At 42.7% G+C, this 16,673-nt stretch overlaps 2 protein-coding genes across 35 annotated transcripts in view; both read left to right on the top strand.

The window, feature by feature from the left end:
- CYP27C1 (cytochrome P450 family 27 subfamily C member 1) overlaps positions 1 to 16,673 on the top strand; it is a 233,436-nt gene that overhangs the window by 106,397 nt on the left and 110,366 nt on the right. The gene's annotated exons all lie outside the window — the stretch shown is intronic.
- The window catches only part of BIN1 (bridging integrator 1), a 110,080-nt gene that overhangs the window by 66,908 nt on the left and 26,499 nt on the right, over positions 1 to 16,673 (top strand). For 21 of the 34 annotated variants that reach the window (XM_083585145.1, XM_083585156.1, XM_083585151.1 and 18 more), the window contains 5 exons: positions 4,539 to 4,624; positions 4,858 to 4,933; positions 7,297 to 7,379; positions 12,203 to 12,247; positions 14,312 to 14,462. In XM_083585145.1, the coding sequence (XP_083441271.1) occupies positions 4,539 to 4,624; positions 4,858 to 4,933; positions 7,297 to 7,379; positions 12,203 to 12,247; positions 14,312 to 14,462 (441 nt within the window). The remainder of the gene's footprint in view (positions 1 to 4,538; positions 4,625 to 4,857; positions 4,934 to 7,296; positions 7,380 to 12,202; positions 12,248 to 14,311; positions 14,463 to 16,673) is intronic. The other 13 variants (XM_083585154.1, XM_083585157.1, XM_083585155.1 and 10 more) reach the window with 1 other exon arrangement.

The raw sequence follows: 16,673 nt of genomic DNA, 5'->3' as shown, positions 1-16,673 counted from the left end.
CTAGGAATTCTACTCCTGCAGCATCTGGGATGGGTGGCAATCCACCCTCTGTTTAAAAATCTCTAATAAAGGAGAATTCACCACTTTCCAAGGGAATCTGTTTTATTGTCAAATAGGTCATTAATTTTTTACTTTGTCTTGTGGTTTGGCTCCTACCATCTGGATCAACAAATTTACTTCATCTATATGACAAGCTTCCAGATATTTGAAGATGGCTATCATACATCTTATGTTATAATTCAGCTTTCTCTGAAGTCCAGAGGTTTTGTAACTGGATCTGGAGCAAGCTTGTACAAATTTCCACTCCTTCAGCAGTGGATTAGAAACAGACTGAACTCTGAAGCTTTTTCTAGCTTCTAGTTTTCCAAAATCATCAGAAGGGGGGGGGCAGTTGCCAGTTAAAATGAAATCCTGGCAATAATCCTTAAGATTCATGGACAGGTTTGGGAAGGAGTTCTGTAATAAACCAATGAAAGTCACTGGACACCAACTTGTCAAAGGAGAGGGAAACTTCAGCTTCTTTATTGGAAACCTTTCTGGCACAAGGCATTCCTGGGAGTGGGGAGGGGAAGATAGATGATGCAACTGGCAGATGAGGAACTGAGCAACAGAGGAAAGAAAACAAATACTCTCTTAAAGGACTGGAGGACAATAGCTCAGTAGCTTGGTTGGAAGGAACCACATTTCTTGTATGTTCACAAGGAGCTGGTCACTGAGTTAATGCTACTTACAAATTTGTAGTTTTATCCATGTACATTTGTGTATACAGTAAAGTAGTGGTGGCTAACCTGTAGCCTGTGGGCCATAGTTTTTTTCTTTGCCCCTCCCCAATCTCTCTTACACACCCACACAGCTCCCATAGGTTCCCTACTGTGATACCAAGAAGCTTGCAAATCCATGGAGTTATGCGGCCCTCCAAGCCCCCGCTTTGTCCATTTTTCCTCTGACTGGTCCCTTGCTGTGATTCTGTTGTGACAAAAGGTTGTTGTGCCCCCACAACTTGTCCTTAAAAATAGAAGGGGCACACCCACTCTTCAGTAATGCCTGTTTTGATATTCCGTCCACCTTCAGAGGGCTGACCATGGGTCAGTGCAACCCTCTGTCTTTAAATGGTTAGCTACCCCTACCACAAAAGCTAGCATTTGGCTACTCAGAACTTTATAGGAGGCTGCTGAAATGTTTGGGGGCAGCTTCTAGAAATAGCTCTCCATGCATTTGTTGGTTTGGGGATTGGGGATTTTATGTTTTACTAGGTGTGTGAAAAGCTGCAAAATATATCTTTAGGCTTGGCCTAGTCAGAAGAGTCTGGCTTCAGTGAACTGTAAAGACCTCAAAAGAGAGACTTCCAAATCTTTAATTGAGTTACCAGCTTCTTGGTTTACTAGAGATCTTCCTCTGATGTAAAGTTTAAAACCACGGTCAAAAGGATTCCCTTTGCTTCTTTCTGGGCTGGTGTGTGTGTGTGTGTGTGTGTTTGTGTGTGTGTGTAAAACTGCCCACTTTGCTGCATCAGGTGATACTTAGCAGGCTGTTGACAGGATTCAAGATCTGATTTAGTCCTACTTCTTCATGTACAAATTGCCTCAGTTTGTGCAACATCTTAAGCCTGTCAGCTACTGACCCATGGGTTGGACTACATTCCACAGATCTTTCCTGCTTTCTGCTATCATTTCAGTCTTTTAAATCAGAGTCTTAAAGCGAATTCTTTGGTGTAGACCGAGGCCCCTTTGCTCCTCAAGCAGTTAAACTTGGAATGTGGACCCTTTAAAGATAAATGTGGGAGATGAGCTTTTTGAGAGCTACACCAGAACCAAAGTTACTTCTCAAGCAGCATGTTCTCTTCTGGAATGTGTTCAGATTTGAGGGTGATGGGTGGGGTGGCAATGGATAGAGACTGATGCTGACTGCTTAGGACAGCAAATTCCTGCCTTCCTACAACTCACTTGAAATGCTGCTGACTAAGAAGCAACACAGAAGCTTGCTTCATGAAACAGGCCCAGAAACAGCACATCTCAAAGTGGATACGGCAAGCAAACTCCTGAAGCTTGCTGGATAGGATATGCTGCCATTTCATCTTGCTGAGTTGGGGGCTCTCTTAATAGGGGCGAAATCTAATCAAATCACACTGGAGTCTAAAATTTGACTGAATTCTGAAGCCCAGTGTTAAGAATCTGCAAGCAGGTTATTGGGTTGGAAGGGTGAAAGGACCTCAGATAGTTAGCAGCAGGCCTTAAAGGATGCTGTTTCTTGACCACAAAGCGCTGTGCCTGTATTTTAAAAAAGGCAACACAACAATAAAAAGCAACTAGAAGAATTAATCTCCTAAAGATTAGTTGGACACAGGAGAACCAAGAAAAGCAGATGACTGACACAACTGCTTTTATGTGCTGTCGTATACATTATAATTTGGGCATTTAAGTGTTTCAGGCAAGGGTCTCTTTCAGCCTTACTTGGAAATGCCAGGGATTGAACGTGGGACCTTCTTGTATGCAGAGCAGGTGATCTCCCACTGAGCCAAAGTCCTTCCCTGTGGATAGGTGTGCCTCAAATTCCATTATGTATCAGTTTGCTTTGAGCTTTCCAAAGTGGCAAATTATTGCAAATATAAATGTTTGGTTGGGCAATGTCATCTGGCTGCTTCTGTGATGCCCACATGATCCTCCTCATGGGAAAACCCTAGAATCTTGGCTGGACCCCCAACTCTCTTCTTGCTTCGTTCTAGAGTGAATGTTGCCTAGGGTGCTTCTTTGTTAGTGCATATTGGGATGTCATAATAAGTACACACTTGTATCAATTGCTTTTTTTGATTCTCTGAGCTGTCGAGCACAAATGGTTCTACCTGACAAGAGTATAGAAGCAGTTTAGTACAGTACTAAGAGACAAAACTATTTAGCAGACTGCTAAAGTTAGCAGACTTTTACACCATAATCCTACTTCTGAATTTTGGCCTATGATCAATTTAGTAACCCCTAAACAGAATTTAATTTAGTTTTCTCAACATAAAGATAGATCTGTTTTTTGCTTCTGTCTGTCTGCCCAGAGCAAGAGTAAATTAATTAAATCATTGATTCAGGCTAGCTTTATAGTAAACACCTTGTGTAAGAAATACTACTACTACTATTACTAATATAATCTATGTTTTAGCAACTAAAAGTTTATTTTTTATATTAGCATCCTAGACCACTGCAATCTCCCTTGTATTTGTTGGCAAGGACAGGAAGTCCAGAATACAAGCCTCCTTTGACAATACAAATATCCAGAGGTTCAGTCCATGACAATGATGCTTTCTATAAGTGATCTATAGAGGCTTGTGGCATTGTGACATTTTTGCTCTTGTGGTGGAGTATGAGTAAGTTGCTTGCATTTTTTTCCTGTTAACACAAGCTGCTGAATAGATAAGACTCGAGATTCATTGTTTATCCCAGCTGTGCTAGGCTTTTTGCTGCACCAAATTACATTTATGAAACAGATGTATTATAACTGTGCCAGTGATAGCTCTGATGGTGCCAATTGCCTAATAATTTCAGATTCACACTCGGACAATTATTGCAGTATCCACCACTTTCCTAGAGTACCACTTTCCTAGAATCTGCAGCTACACATTGGCATTCTCATCACTACTGGGGAGGAGTGAACGGCCATGCAGAAAACTAATAAGTATTGTGATCAAAATAATAAAGAGAAACAACGGACTGTGAGATTGGAGTTAATTTAGATTCAGGATCCTAACTGGAAAATGATTGGAGAAGGTGACCAAGACTCTACAATGGAAGTCATCAAGAGTCAGGGAAATTAATCACAATTTCCTGCAAAGATAAACTGAACTTGCAGGGGGTGGGGAGTGGAAGTGTCATAGGGCTCGTGGAAAACACTGGGAAATTTCTAATAATACCCTTCAGTCTGAATTAGCACCCTGCTAATATCTTTGATGTTACTTCATAACACAATTGTTCTCTGTGGGGAGCAGGTCTTGAGCTTAGAATATTTAGCCTGGGAGCTATTTTTGTGTGTGTGAAGTTCTACAATGTAGGGAAGCAGGATTTTGGAATGCTACCATTTAATTGCTTGTGAAAACTCACAAACTGCTACGATCACACTGCTTAGATTATATGGATGGGTACCATAAATCTAAGGCATAGAGTGGCTTTGGAAGTAACACAAAGTAACACGATGCAGACATTGAGGAACAGGAAGTGCATGGGACTTCCTCAGCATCCACATCACGGGACTTCCTCAGCATCCACATCACATCTAAAGCCAGTCTCAGAGGTCACTGGCAGTTTCTTCCACTCTGATCATTAGGGCTTCCCTATGCCAGCTCCAGGTTGCAGATGAGACTCCTACACACACTCTTTACAGAGGTGGATTGTAGGGTGGATGGGAAGAGGCTCCTGGGCAGAAGATCTATAGAAACCCAGTTCTTGGAATGCCCTAGTCTTGACCCACTTACGGAGCATGCAGCAGCAAGCTCATGTAAGCCTTCCCCTGAATTGTACCCCAGAGGCTGTGCATATCATTGTCCCATCCTTCCTCTCTAGGCTGAAGAAGAATTAGTAAAAGCCCAGAAAGTGTTTGAGGAGATGAACATTGATCTTCAGGAGGAACTGCCTTCACTATGGAATAGGTAAGCACATGCAGTAGTTAACAAATTGTGTTCATGGGGGATGTGGTTGGAGGGGAGGGGTAAAGATATCTTGACTGATTCCGGCCATGATGTCTTGGTCCACTCAGTTCCTTTTGCTAAGTGGAAACTCGTAAGGTTCAGTTCCACTGAGCATTATGGCTCTGCGAGTGAATAACTGGAAGAAAAGCAGCTGCCCATGTCTTCAGTAACTTATATTATGTTTTATTTTCCAGTCGTGTTGGTTTCTACGTCAACACATTCCAGAGTATCGCAGGTTTAGAAGAGAACTTCCATAAGGAAATGAGCAAGGTAACAATGGGTAACATTCTTCCTCTTCCCTCTTTGGGGACCATTGATGCTAATCTGGCTTCTCCCCCATGCCTTTCCTGATCCACTGTAAGAGAGGTGTAGCTATGTTAGCTGTTGGTGCTCAGGGATAATGGTACCACCTCCCATTGTTATTAGGGCATTTTTCCTCACTGGCATATCCCTTCATGATGTCATAGAACAGAAGTGACATGCTGGGTGGGGCCACAACATCAGCTCCATGGCTCACTATTTCTTACCAGAAGGGGAGGCTGTGGGGCAATGAGGAGGCTGGCATGGTGGAAATGTCCCTCTGGAGCCAATCAGGTGCTCTTAGTAGTGTGCCAACCTCCCCACTGCTTTGTCCATCCCTCCTCTTTCCAGTAAACACCAACAACCCACTTGCCGGCAAGCTAGCATGGCAGCTCTGCCCTTACCTGACCAGCTGCTTCAGTTCCAGAGCATGACCAGAAGCTCACAGTTCAGCAGCCTTGTTGAAACGTAGCAGCTCTGCATGGGAGCACCATGTCTATTTCATTGAGTTTCCCTGGGGAAGAATAGTGGGAAATAAAATGCAATTAAATAAATCATCATTTCATTTGGCCCTGGTCCCTCATCCTGTCCCCACTGCATCTGTCTTTAGCTATGCCTAGTGAGTTCTTTCAGCCAGCTCGTATTTTTTCTGCTTTGGAAGAATGAAGCTATTTCCATTTTACTTGTGTGAGCCCACCTGTGAGCAAGAATCCTTGATTTATACTATTATGGCATAGTTTGTTCTGTCAAGCTGTTGAATTGGTACCAATCCATAAAAGGTTTTCGTTTAATGTCCGATGCATATAGTTACATAGGCCGTGCAGTTGCTTCAGAAAATTTAAATGCCTGCATGTGGAATGACGACTTTATATCTTCTCTTCCCCTGAATTCTGCACAAATCCCAAAATAGGGAACCAACAAGTTTAAGGTTCAAAGCAGCGAATGCAGAATAAGACAGGGCCAGACAAACTAGTAAAATGTTGCTTAGCAGTGATGCATTCATCCAACACATTTGGACAGCCTGTTACTACTCGGTAACAAGATTTTGTATCCCAATTTTCCCTCTTTTGGCAAAAGATTATGTGTGTGAAAGGTCTTTTTCCTTTGCAGTTATCTACGTTTTAGTAGAGCCTGGGGGAGGTCGGTTGAATTGCTGCTGTGGCAAACACATGGCTGCCGTCACCCCCTTCCCGCCCCACGACATGAACGCTAAGTTTGGCCTAGCATCTTGTTTAGTGACAAACTGTGGTTGCATAGCAACCAAGGCTGCTGCAGTTCCAAGCAAGGCTCTTAGCTGCAGATGGGAAGAGAGAGCAGAAGGAAGGCATTAAGTCGCAATGAGGAACAAAGACCCTGTGTTGACACAAGGGCCCATAGTAGTGGAAGTATGTGATAGAAGGGGCAAAGGGGGAGAAAAGGCAGGAAACAGTAGAAACACGAGCTGAATTTGTTTCCCTAATGAGACACAGGCTTCGCTTATGCGGCACCTGTTTCTGGAAGTCAAATGATGCTCACAGGACTTGGTGCTTTCAGTTTCTGTGACCATGAATCAGTGGGAATGAATGGAAGACCATTTCCCGTAGCCTAGTTTCTGGGTTGTAATGTTATGGGTGGGGAACCTTCAACCTGTGGGCTTAATTAGGTCTATTGGAAACTTCTGTAGCACAGCTGGTCCCATCCTATAGCACCAAACAGCTGATTGGTGCTTATAGGAAACCCACTGACACCTGTACTTATAGCAAGCACCAAAGTGGGACTTGTCAGAAGAGAAAGTTGCATTGCCAGCTTGAACTGAAGCCAGCGATGCAAAATACCTCTCTCTGCTGGTTTAAGCTGTGTCTGCAAATAGGTTCTGTTTGTTTTGGGTCACCTGACATCATTATGACACCAGCCGATTGACAGGTGGGAGGCCGCACCACCTGTCAAAATGGCCTTTAGGGTACGTTTGTTGGGGGAGGGTAGAATTTGACCCACTGGCCAGATCCTGTTCCCAACCCATCCTCTAGGTTTTCATGCATTTTTTATAAGCTCTTGTACAGTGGTACCTCGGGTTACAAACACTTCGGGTTACAGACTCCACTAACCCGGAAGAAGTAACTCAGGTTAAGAACTTTACCTCAGGACGAGAATAGAAATCGTGTGCCGGTGGCGCAGCAGCAGCAGGAGGCCCCATTAGCTAAAGTGGTACCTCAGGTTAAGAACGGTTTCAGGTTAAGAACGGTCCTCCGGAACAAATTAAGTACGTAACCAGAGGTGCCACTGTATAAAAATTGTGAGCTTAATTCTTTCCTTTGTTGATCTTCTATTTATTCATTTTAAATTTTTTGTTTCAGCTGAACCAAAACTTGAATGATGTCCTTGTGAATCTAGACAAAGCACAGGCAACAAGCACCTATCCTGTTAAAGCTCAGCCAAGGTTAGTCATTACTATATCTAGCATTGTGGGAAGGTCGGGGCAGGTCGGTGTTTGTGTTTGTCTTATTCTCTTGACTACGGTCTCCAGTGATACACTGGTTGTTAATCTTCTACCCTGCCAGCCCAAGAATTGGCCCACTGAATGCTTTTCTTTCTGTGTGCTGTTGCAGATATGGCAGCCACTGTGAGGGCACCATCTCCCATTGCACACCAAACATCACATGGTTCTTAACATTTGTTGACTATGGTGATTTTGTGCACTTTTAAAAAAATAGTGTGTTCTGTTCAGAAGCAACATTTTGAAAAACAGTAGTGATTGAAGGGCAGGGAGGGGTGGGGAGCATAGGAGTGGTGAGAAGCAACAAACATCTCTCATGCTTTTTATGAATGGAGTTCTCAGTTATGGTTGAAACCTCCTTTTTCTCTGCCCCTGCTCCTGTGTTTTTAACAGCTGACTGACACACAGAAATTAACCATTGAAGCTTTTCCTGGTATGTCATACAGTGGTAGGAACAGGAAATTTCTCTGTGTCAGACTGCTGTTTTAAAGGCACCAGAGCAAGTCCACTTTAAAAGGCGCCAACCTTTGGCACAATACCCTTGTCCTTGTGTCCTGTTCATACTCAGCCTGTAGCTAAACCTAAGTATGTGTACCTGAACTAATCACATATTCTTTCCCTGTTTCACCCCTGCCTTCCCCCCTTTCCTCCCCTTCCTATGTTTTTCCTCCCTGTGTCAAATTTTAGATTGTAAGCTCCTTGGGGGCAGACACTTGTTCTCTTGTACTCTGTAAAATGCCTTGCACATTGATGGTGCTATATAAATAATAATAATAATAATAATAAAAATTAATAATAATAAACCTTATTCTCAGCTCTGGGGCTAAAGGCTGGCCCTTTGGGCTCCTTGACTCTGTTCCTTGCAGTCCATATTATTAAAAGCTGAGGGTCCCTGTGAAACACATGTTAACACACTTGTATGTTCAGTAAAAATGGATGGGGTTCAGGAAAAAAAATTGAGTTCTACAGCCTTGAGGGATTAATATAGTTAAACTAATTGTCAGTCATTAAGATGAGAGCTGCGTAGCTAAACATACAAATCACAGGTTTTTTGCTCTTTTTCCATTCTGCATGCAGCTGTGGCATCTAACCACACAGTGATTGCATTTAGACAATCACTATCTCATCTTAATAAGCCCACAATATTTATGAGCCTTTTTGCACATCCATCCCCTTCACACCTCCCTTTGAAGTCAATTTTCAGCACGTTGTCTGAAATGGGAAACTGTGATTACCAGCTTTGGAACAAGGCAGGATATTAAACCAACTTTCAGCTTTGCCCCTTCTTCTCAATCTTGTCGCTGCTCTCATTGACATGGTATCTTGTTGACCCAGCCCAGCATGTTGGGTATCAGTGGCATTGTTTTGCAGTGGTTCCAATCCTATGTGCACATTCAGAGGGAGTAGCATTTGGGGTGGGCAGAAACTATACTTACCATCATTTGGAGTGCTGCAGGGCACAATTTTGTCTGTTCAACATCTATATAAAGCCAGTGGAAACGGAGATTTTGAGCATGGTGTCCTCATTTCTCCATAACATCTGTATCAGGTGTGACTGTGCGAACCCTGGGGTAGTGTCTGGATGCAGCAGTAGGCTGTATGTAGGTCAGCAAACTGAGCTTGAATCCTAGCAAGATGCAGACTCTGTGGCTGAGTGGCCTCCCAGCTCCAAGAGATAGGTCAGTTGCCTGTTCTGGATGGGGTTGCGCTCTCTTTGAAGGATCAGGTTGCAGTCTAGGGATGCTCTTTGGTCCATCTTTGTTGCTTGAGGCTCAGATGGCCTCAGTGACTTGCAGAGTCTTTTATCAACTTTGACTGATGTGCCAGCAGAGGCTGCTCATGGACTGAGATAGCTTATCCACTGCGGTCCAGGAACTGATAAACTCATGACTGGATTGCTGTAGAAGTAGGAAAACCTTTGGGTTCCTGGAGGAAAAACAATCAAGGCCACCTAGCAGTTTCTGTTTTTGCCCTAACACTTTAAGGACTCGTTCAATGACTCACTTCCCCTTTTCATTTGTAAAAGAAATCCATTGTATCTTAAGAGTTTTGTTTTGAATAAACCCAGCACAGCTTATGGGCACAAATAGGAATAAGGAGGAACTGGCTAGGGTTGTGTAAATACACACACTTCTCTTTCCTCACCCTCTGCTCTTAAGGAGAAGGTAGGCCTCACTCCTTGGATGAGATGGCCTCTGGCTCTCACCCAAATGCATGAGTGATGAAGCAATTTGGGAACTTGGACTCCCAGCTGCTTTTAGTCCCACATGCTGTGTTAGCAGTAATGAGTTGAATGTGCCAAGACTGCATTAGGCAGAAGGAGAACTGTGGCTTGACTCCACCCTGCTTTGGCAAAATCAAATGGAGGTCAGTATGATATTTTAAACCCAACTGCTTTACGCTCACTCTTTTGTAGGTGCATTGAATTAAATTAAATGTAGAAGCTAAGGAAATTTTTTTAGCAGACACCAGGGAGCTCGCGTCTCTCATACTCTCAGCAATGAGCTGAGCACTTTGTGTAACCCCCAAGATGTAGAGTGCTTTCGTATCGACCATGCATGAACACAACTCTGCACAATGCTAAGTAAGAGCAATGCATAAGACAAATGAGAGGGAGAGGCTGAACACGGATACAGTTTTATCAGTATGCTTTGTTTATGCAAACAAGTATGGTACCACTCTAGATGTATTGTGCCATGAGGAAAAAGAGAGAAGATGCCAGGGCTAGCTTTTGGTCTCCAGATGTTGTTGAACTCCATCTCCCATCATGCCTGACTGCTGGCCATGCTGGGTGAGGCTGATGGAGGTTGGAGTAGTGGTGGACCTCGGGGTTTCAAATTTCAGTGGCACCCTGTGCAATGCCAAAATTTGGTGCCTCTCCTTGTTCCATTCTAAATCATAGCTGCAGCATCCACAGTGGCATCCCCAAGGCTCAGCGTCCAGTGCAGTCAAACTGGTCATGCTGCCCTAAATCTGCCTCTGGTTGGAGTCCTTTAAAATATGGAGGGACACAGGTTAGCCAGCCCTGATTTAAATGTATAGGAACCCTGGAGAGAGCAATTTAGATGGACGCCTTCCATTTTAAGGTTCATTTCTTCCTCATCCTTAGGTTCATAGTGACTTCAACTCAGATGTCATTTCAACACGACAGTTTTCTCTCTGGGGACACTTTGGAAGGAGTGCTCTCATAATTGAAACAATCTTTTTATTTTGTCCTGTTGCTCTTTGCATGAGGTCTGCCAGAATGACACCAGTTTATACTTGATAATAAGTTTGAAGCTTGGGAGAAAATGGCGAGATGGTAAAAAGAGCAGGCGGTCCCTATACAATATTGTACCAACACTATGCACAATGATATGCGCAAGAATTTATTTTTAAAGTTAAAACACCCTGATATATAGTGTAACCCCCCCCCCCCAGATATGCAGATAACAGGAGATGAAAAAAGAGCAGCCAGTAGACTAGGGGCAGCTAGCCTATGGGGCGTATATGCACACCCCACACTGCAAGAGGTTTGTTTTTTGTGCCTCTAAAATTAATTTTTTCAATAATGATAGAAGTTTTCTTTTACTGCTTCTGTGGCTCCCCTTTGCCCCCTAAATCTGCCTTAGGGGTTGGGGAACCCCCGGAACAGGTTTAGCGGGCACATGCATGAGTCATTTTGTGCACATATATCCTTCTTAGCATTCCTCTGAATTCCACCCATACATTTTACTTTACTTTACTTTATTTTTTTTTTGAAAAAACAAACCCACTCCTGAGGGTTCCTGGCTGTGATTTTATGACATCAAAAGGTTTTTGTGATGCTTTCTGGACCACTCAAATATCCTTTTTATTTAATTTTAAAATGCCACATTCACTTATACACTTTGACACGTGGCCCTTGGAACGCTGGCCATTGGCCAATGGGGCCCTCAGCCTGAAGAAGGTCAGCCATCCCTGCAGTGGACTGTGCAAAAGGCAGGAAAGTCCACCCTAAGAAACTTGTGATGGGATATGAAGGACATGAAAGTAAATACTTCTCAGGAGCTTCTGATTTCACCCAAAAACTCCCCCCCCCCAGTGGTTGTTCAGCCCCCTATTGGTTTGTGGGGGTAAGTTCTCCACCATCTTACGGTACAACATCATTGGTGGAATGATCACTTCGGACCTTAAGAAAATATTGCTGCATTGTTAAGGCCATGGGTGAAGATACTTTGGAAAGGACTTGCACATTTGGCGGGATGGTGGGTGGGTGCACATGGTAGGATCAATATGCCATAGGGTGATACCCTCAGGAGGTAACTCCCATGAAGTTAGAGCAAGGTTTAAAGAAGACACAAGCTTATCTTTTGTAGGCTCACACTATTGATATGTTTATTGATAGCCAGTGGTCCTTGGCTCACTCAGCCACCTGCTGGATTGCTTAGCTTTCTAGTTTTCAACCTCTACCTTTGCCCTCCATATAACTTTGAGGTAACTTGGTAGATCAATGGTGGCAAGTAGCTTCCAAATGGAAAGCAATGAGCCATTGATCCCTCCTCTTCCTATCTCCTGAACATTCACACAGCACTTAAAAGGATATTTTTCTACTGAAAATGTCCGGCGGACTCCCTCTCTGCCAAGCTAATCAGATGCACACTGAGGGATGGCCCCATAGGTCCTCTTTGAATAAGTCTCTTCATGGTAACTATGTACATTAGCTCATGCACGGAATCTTCACCTTTCTTTCACATTGGTTGAGCCGTGTTGTAATGGACATCACTTTCGTGTGCCGTCCTCAACAGAAAGAAAACTAAACTGTTCTCCAGGCTGAGGAAAAAGATGAGCAGGTACCAGCAAGCTCCATTCCCTGCCCGCTCTGATTTGGATGTAAAAGCCAAAAGCCAGGCTGTATTCTAACAGCATTTAGTGCATTGTTAGCTTGGTGACTGAAATGGAGTTTCTGCATGATCCAAATTGCTTTGTTTTGGAATTACGGATTGCATTGGTGTTTCTGAATAATCCTAATAGCGTTTTATAAATGTTTATAACCACTTCCACCCTCCTGTGAAAGTTGGCAACAGAAGATATATGGACCTTTGTATTTCCCAAAGAATAAATGAGTATCTTGTGGTCTACTCATGTACTGCAGACCTAACTACTGGAAGTTGCTTAAGAGAGAAAATTGCAGCTGTGTGCCAAGGCCAGATTTCCTTTTAAGTGCAGGGAACTTCAGGAAAACTTGTAGTGGATCAGGACAGACATAGGTTGGGTGGGAGGAGAGATGGAAAAAATGGGAGCAGTCTTCTTCTCTCCCTCAAACCTTGTTGAAGATGAGTTTTTAGGTCTCCTGTTCTTCCTTCTTGAAAGTCTAAAGAAAAATAATCTCATATCCTTTTTTTCTTCTATATTCTGTGGCAGCTTAGAATTGTGTTTTTATTCCTCTTTCAACTGAAATTTGTCCTTTTCAGGACAGGAGCCAGTCAGTCTTTTAACCTTTTCCCTTATACTTCCTAAAAATAGTGTAGATGTTGGATGATAACGTAAGTTGGGTGGATGCTTAGGGGACATGGTGCTTGGTTGTATTGTGTTTATATACTAACTAGCTTGCTGAATTGCATGGTGGCTGGTATTACTGTGTAACTCTGAGTTTACAGAGAGAACTCTCAATTGCTTCCTTCCCGCTGTGTATGTCCTTGGATAAGATCTGAGAGCTAAAAGACCTTCAACCTCCTTGCTGAAACAAGAGTCCCTGTGAGGATACATACAAGGCAGGAGAATGGTTGAGGTGTGAGTTGGTGACCCACCTTTCATTACTTGCTTTCTGCAATTCCCATATGTGGCTCCCATAAACAAACAGGTTAGGGTCCCCTCTTAAAACCATGTTTCAAATATGTTTATCTAGAAGTAAGTCCTACTGGATTCAGTGGGATTTACTTCCTAGTATGAATGCTCAGCCATAGACAGGGCCTGAGCATGTGTTTCCTGTTCTGTTGCTAGAGACAGTTTTCAAACATTCTCAACGATTTCTAAATACTGAGATGACACAATGTGGTGTGGAAATCCAGCTCTTGTGATTGCTTTCCAAGAACAATGTATTTCAAAACAGCTTGTCTGCTCCAAACTTGAGCTTTATACTCATATGTTGTTTCAATATGGTCTGTTGCCCCCTATCTTGTTATGTGCCTGTAGCTATCACAGCTAACCAGTGGCTTTGGTGATTGAAATAATTATTGCGTAATATAGAGCATGGTGTGGGAGGGTGAAAGACATTGGTGGGGTTAAAGGTTGTATGCTTGATCTATTAAGGGCCCTGTTTAATTTAGTAAATATCATATTTACTAAAAGTCAGATTCTTTCTTGTTGAATTCTTAGGGGATAACAGCTTACTGTATGCAAGGGCCAAACTACACGTGTTTAATACATACAGTTTGGTATTACATTATCAGGATCAAGACCACAGAATGCAAGGAGAATGAACTCTTCTTCCCCTCCCACATCACAGACCTGATGAAATCTATTCCCCATGCAGCTGTTGTTTGACATAGGAAGAAAGTTCCCATGGACGTTTTCCTGTGAGAGGCAGCAGCTTATGGAGCGAGTGAATTTTTCTTGACAATTGTGGTGTGGGAGGCAAAAGTTAAATGAATACACCCCGTGTGTACTATGCCCACCCAAAAAAGCAGCTGCTGTTTGTTTTTGAAGATAACGTCTGCACCAAACTACATGATTATTGTCACACATTTTCTTTCATTAAAAGTTTGTGCTATTACAGTAATGGGGCCAGGCATCTGTTGCAAAATAATAATTTAAAAGGGTACTTTCCCTCATCCCTTAAGCCACCTCTAATAAAAAGCTCATTCAAATGTTGATATTCTCTCTCTCTCTCTCTCTCTCTCTCTCTCTCTCTGCAGTGACAGTACCCCAGCAAAAGCAAACAAAACCCCCTCATCTCCGCCTGATGGGACTCCCATCACCAGCCCTGAGACCAAGGCTATCAACCATGAGCCAGAGCCATCCACTTTGGAAACACCTGGGGGAGGCATCCCTAAGTCTCCATCTCAGGTAGTGAGGATTGCTGGTGCTGCTGCTGCTATTTTTTCCTTGAGGACATACATGACAATGTCATTCATGGTTGGGTTTCCTTGGCTGCTACTCTATGGAGAGTAATGGACTTTTCTCCATTTATGTTCACCAACAGTTCTAGGCAACGTGTATCAACTAGTCTCTCCATTTCTCTCTAATGTTGTTCTTGCCTAATCCAGTTTCTTTATCTACAAACGACAGTACTTCCTCTTCAGTAGGGATTCTATGTAGGGCAAGCTGGTCTTGCTGTGTAACAGGTATGGTACATAATTGTTCTTAAGGACAAGCAGAGGCTATATATAAACTAAGAAAACCTGTATTGGCATGGACAACTTCTGGATCAACTGGTGGCACAGGATATCAGTTGAATCAGGAAGTAGAATATGGAAGTTAATTAGAAGTTTTTTGAAAGGCAAATGGTTTTGCAAGTTAAGAAAGTTCCATTATGAACTCTTCCATCCTCAATGGACAAGAAACAGGTAAGTGAATTGGACCAGATATAAGATAATGATACTAAGAATGACATTTTGGATATTTTTTTCTTCTTCTTCAGCATGAGATGCACTATTGCACAAAACCTGATCTGGACTTTTAAAGTGTACTGAGAGCATTTTTGGGTTGTCAGCTTTGCAGCCATAATGGCCAGTTGAAACCCACAACAATCATGCGAAGAGAACAACCTATACATTGGCAGTTAGACAGTTGTAGACTTTATGCGAAACAGACTACCTGAAAAGTCTTTGGTATGTCCCATGGTTGCCCACGCAACTGCTGAGGATTATATGAATTGCTGAACAGCAAAGATGGCAGTTCTCTCCTAGCAAAAAAGTTACAGCAGGAAAATGTCAAATGTCAAAATATTTATATTACGTTCCAAACTTTAACTTTTTACTATTGCTGGAGTTATTTTGATTTTTATCAGATGTATATACAGTGTGAGTGGCTTTTATTTGGCCTTTTCTGTGCCTATTTATCCCCAAGAGAACGGTAGGTTTGTCCTAGCAGTTAAAGCACCAAACACTATTTTGAGAATATTGTGCTTGTTAGAATGTTAACCCATGGGTGCTGAATTCTGGCTGTGGTATATCAAATGTAGGGCATGTTTCATAATATTTACTGTAACTGTAGATTTATATAAGGGCTGCCTGTGAGAAGGAATTACAGTATAACCCTCTACATACTTTCACTGTATTCAGTGGGGCTTGGTCCCAGGTAAGTGTGTCTTGGATGGTAGCCTTAGTGTCCTAACAGAACCTAGCAGAACCATTGAAAGTGTTCTTTGTATATAGCAGTATTTTTAAATACCCACATCCTGTATTTTGAATAGGGCCCTAAACAATATGCCCCAAAGAAGAGGTGGAAATTCTGATTGGAAATATCGTAGGTTCTGAGAGTAACCTCTATCTCATCTCAGATATGTTAGGTCCAAGAAGGAGGTGGTTTGCAAAACAGTTAAAACTTGGATATATGGAAACTTGAGGTTTCAGTATAGGTGTTCTGCTATGAAAAGGAATTTACAGATGGCCTCTTGAAGTGCTCCCTTATGTACATCCTGCTCCAAACAGCTGATAGGTGGGATTTTAGGTTTTTTTTTAAAAGGGTTAAGTAAGTAAAGCCCCAACTTTTACATCAGGGAGATGAATTGTACTTGCAGCACCTTCTTTCTGTGAGTGATTTCCATATCCAGTTAGGTATATGGAGTGATTTCCATATCCAGTTAGGTATACACTCTGCTGGTGTATGTATGTGATCCCAGGCATTTTGGGGGCAAGGAATTTAAGCACTGCTGACCCACAATCTATATGTTTGGGATACCAGTTGTTTCTAATTCAGACAAGAAATTCTAAGCCCCCATCCCTGCCCCCTCACAGGGTGTGCCTCTCCTTTCAGATACCTCTTCCTGGGCTTTTCACTAACCCAGTCCTAACTCCTGACTCACTATGACACACCAGCAACCACTGCTACTTGCTCTCTTTCTCTAGCTGATATGGGGTTGGGACTCTCAGGAAAGACAGCCCTTCTTCCTCATTGCTGCTAGTTGTTTCTTCCTTGGAGCAAACCACAGCCTCACCATCTCAGTGCCACCTGTGTGGCTGAAAACGACTTACAACAACAAACAAAGCATGCATTAAAACCAGCCAAGACATAGTAAAATTTAAAACTCATTCATATATTAAAAAGGAGGGTTAA

The sequence above is a fragment of the Podarcis filfolensis genome (genome assembly GCF_964270895.1).
Source record: "Podarcis filfolensis genome assembly, chromosome: 1".
Lineage (NCBI taxonomy): Eukaryota > Metazoa > Chordata > Lepidosauria > Squamata > Lacertidae > Podarcis > Podarcis filfolensis.
Note: the sequence above shows the minus strand (reverse complement) of the source record. Positions and strands in the feature narration are given on the sequence as shown.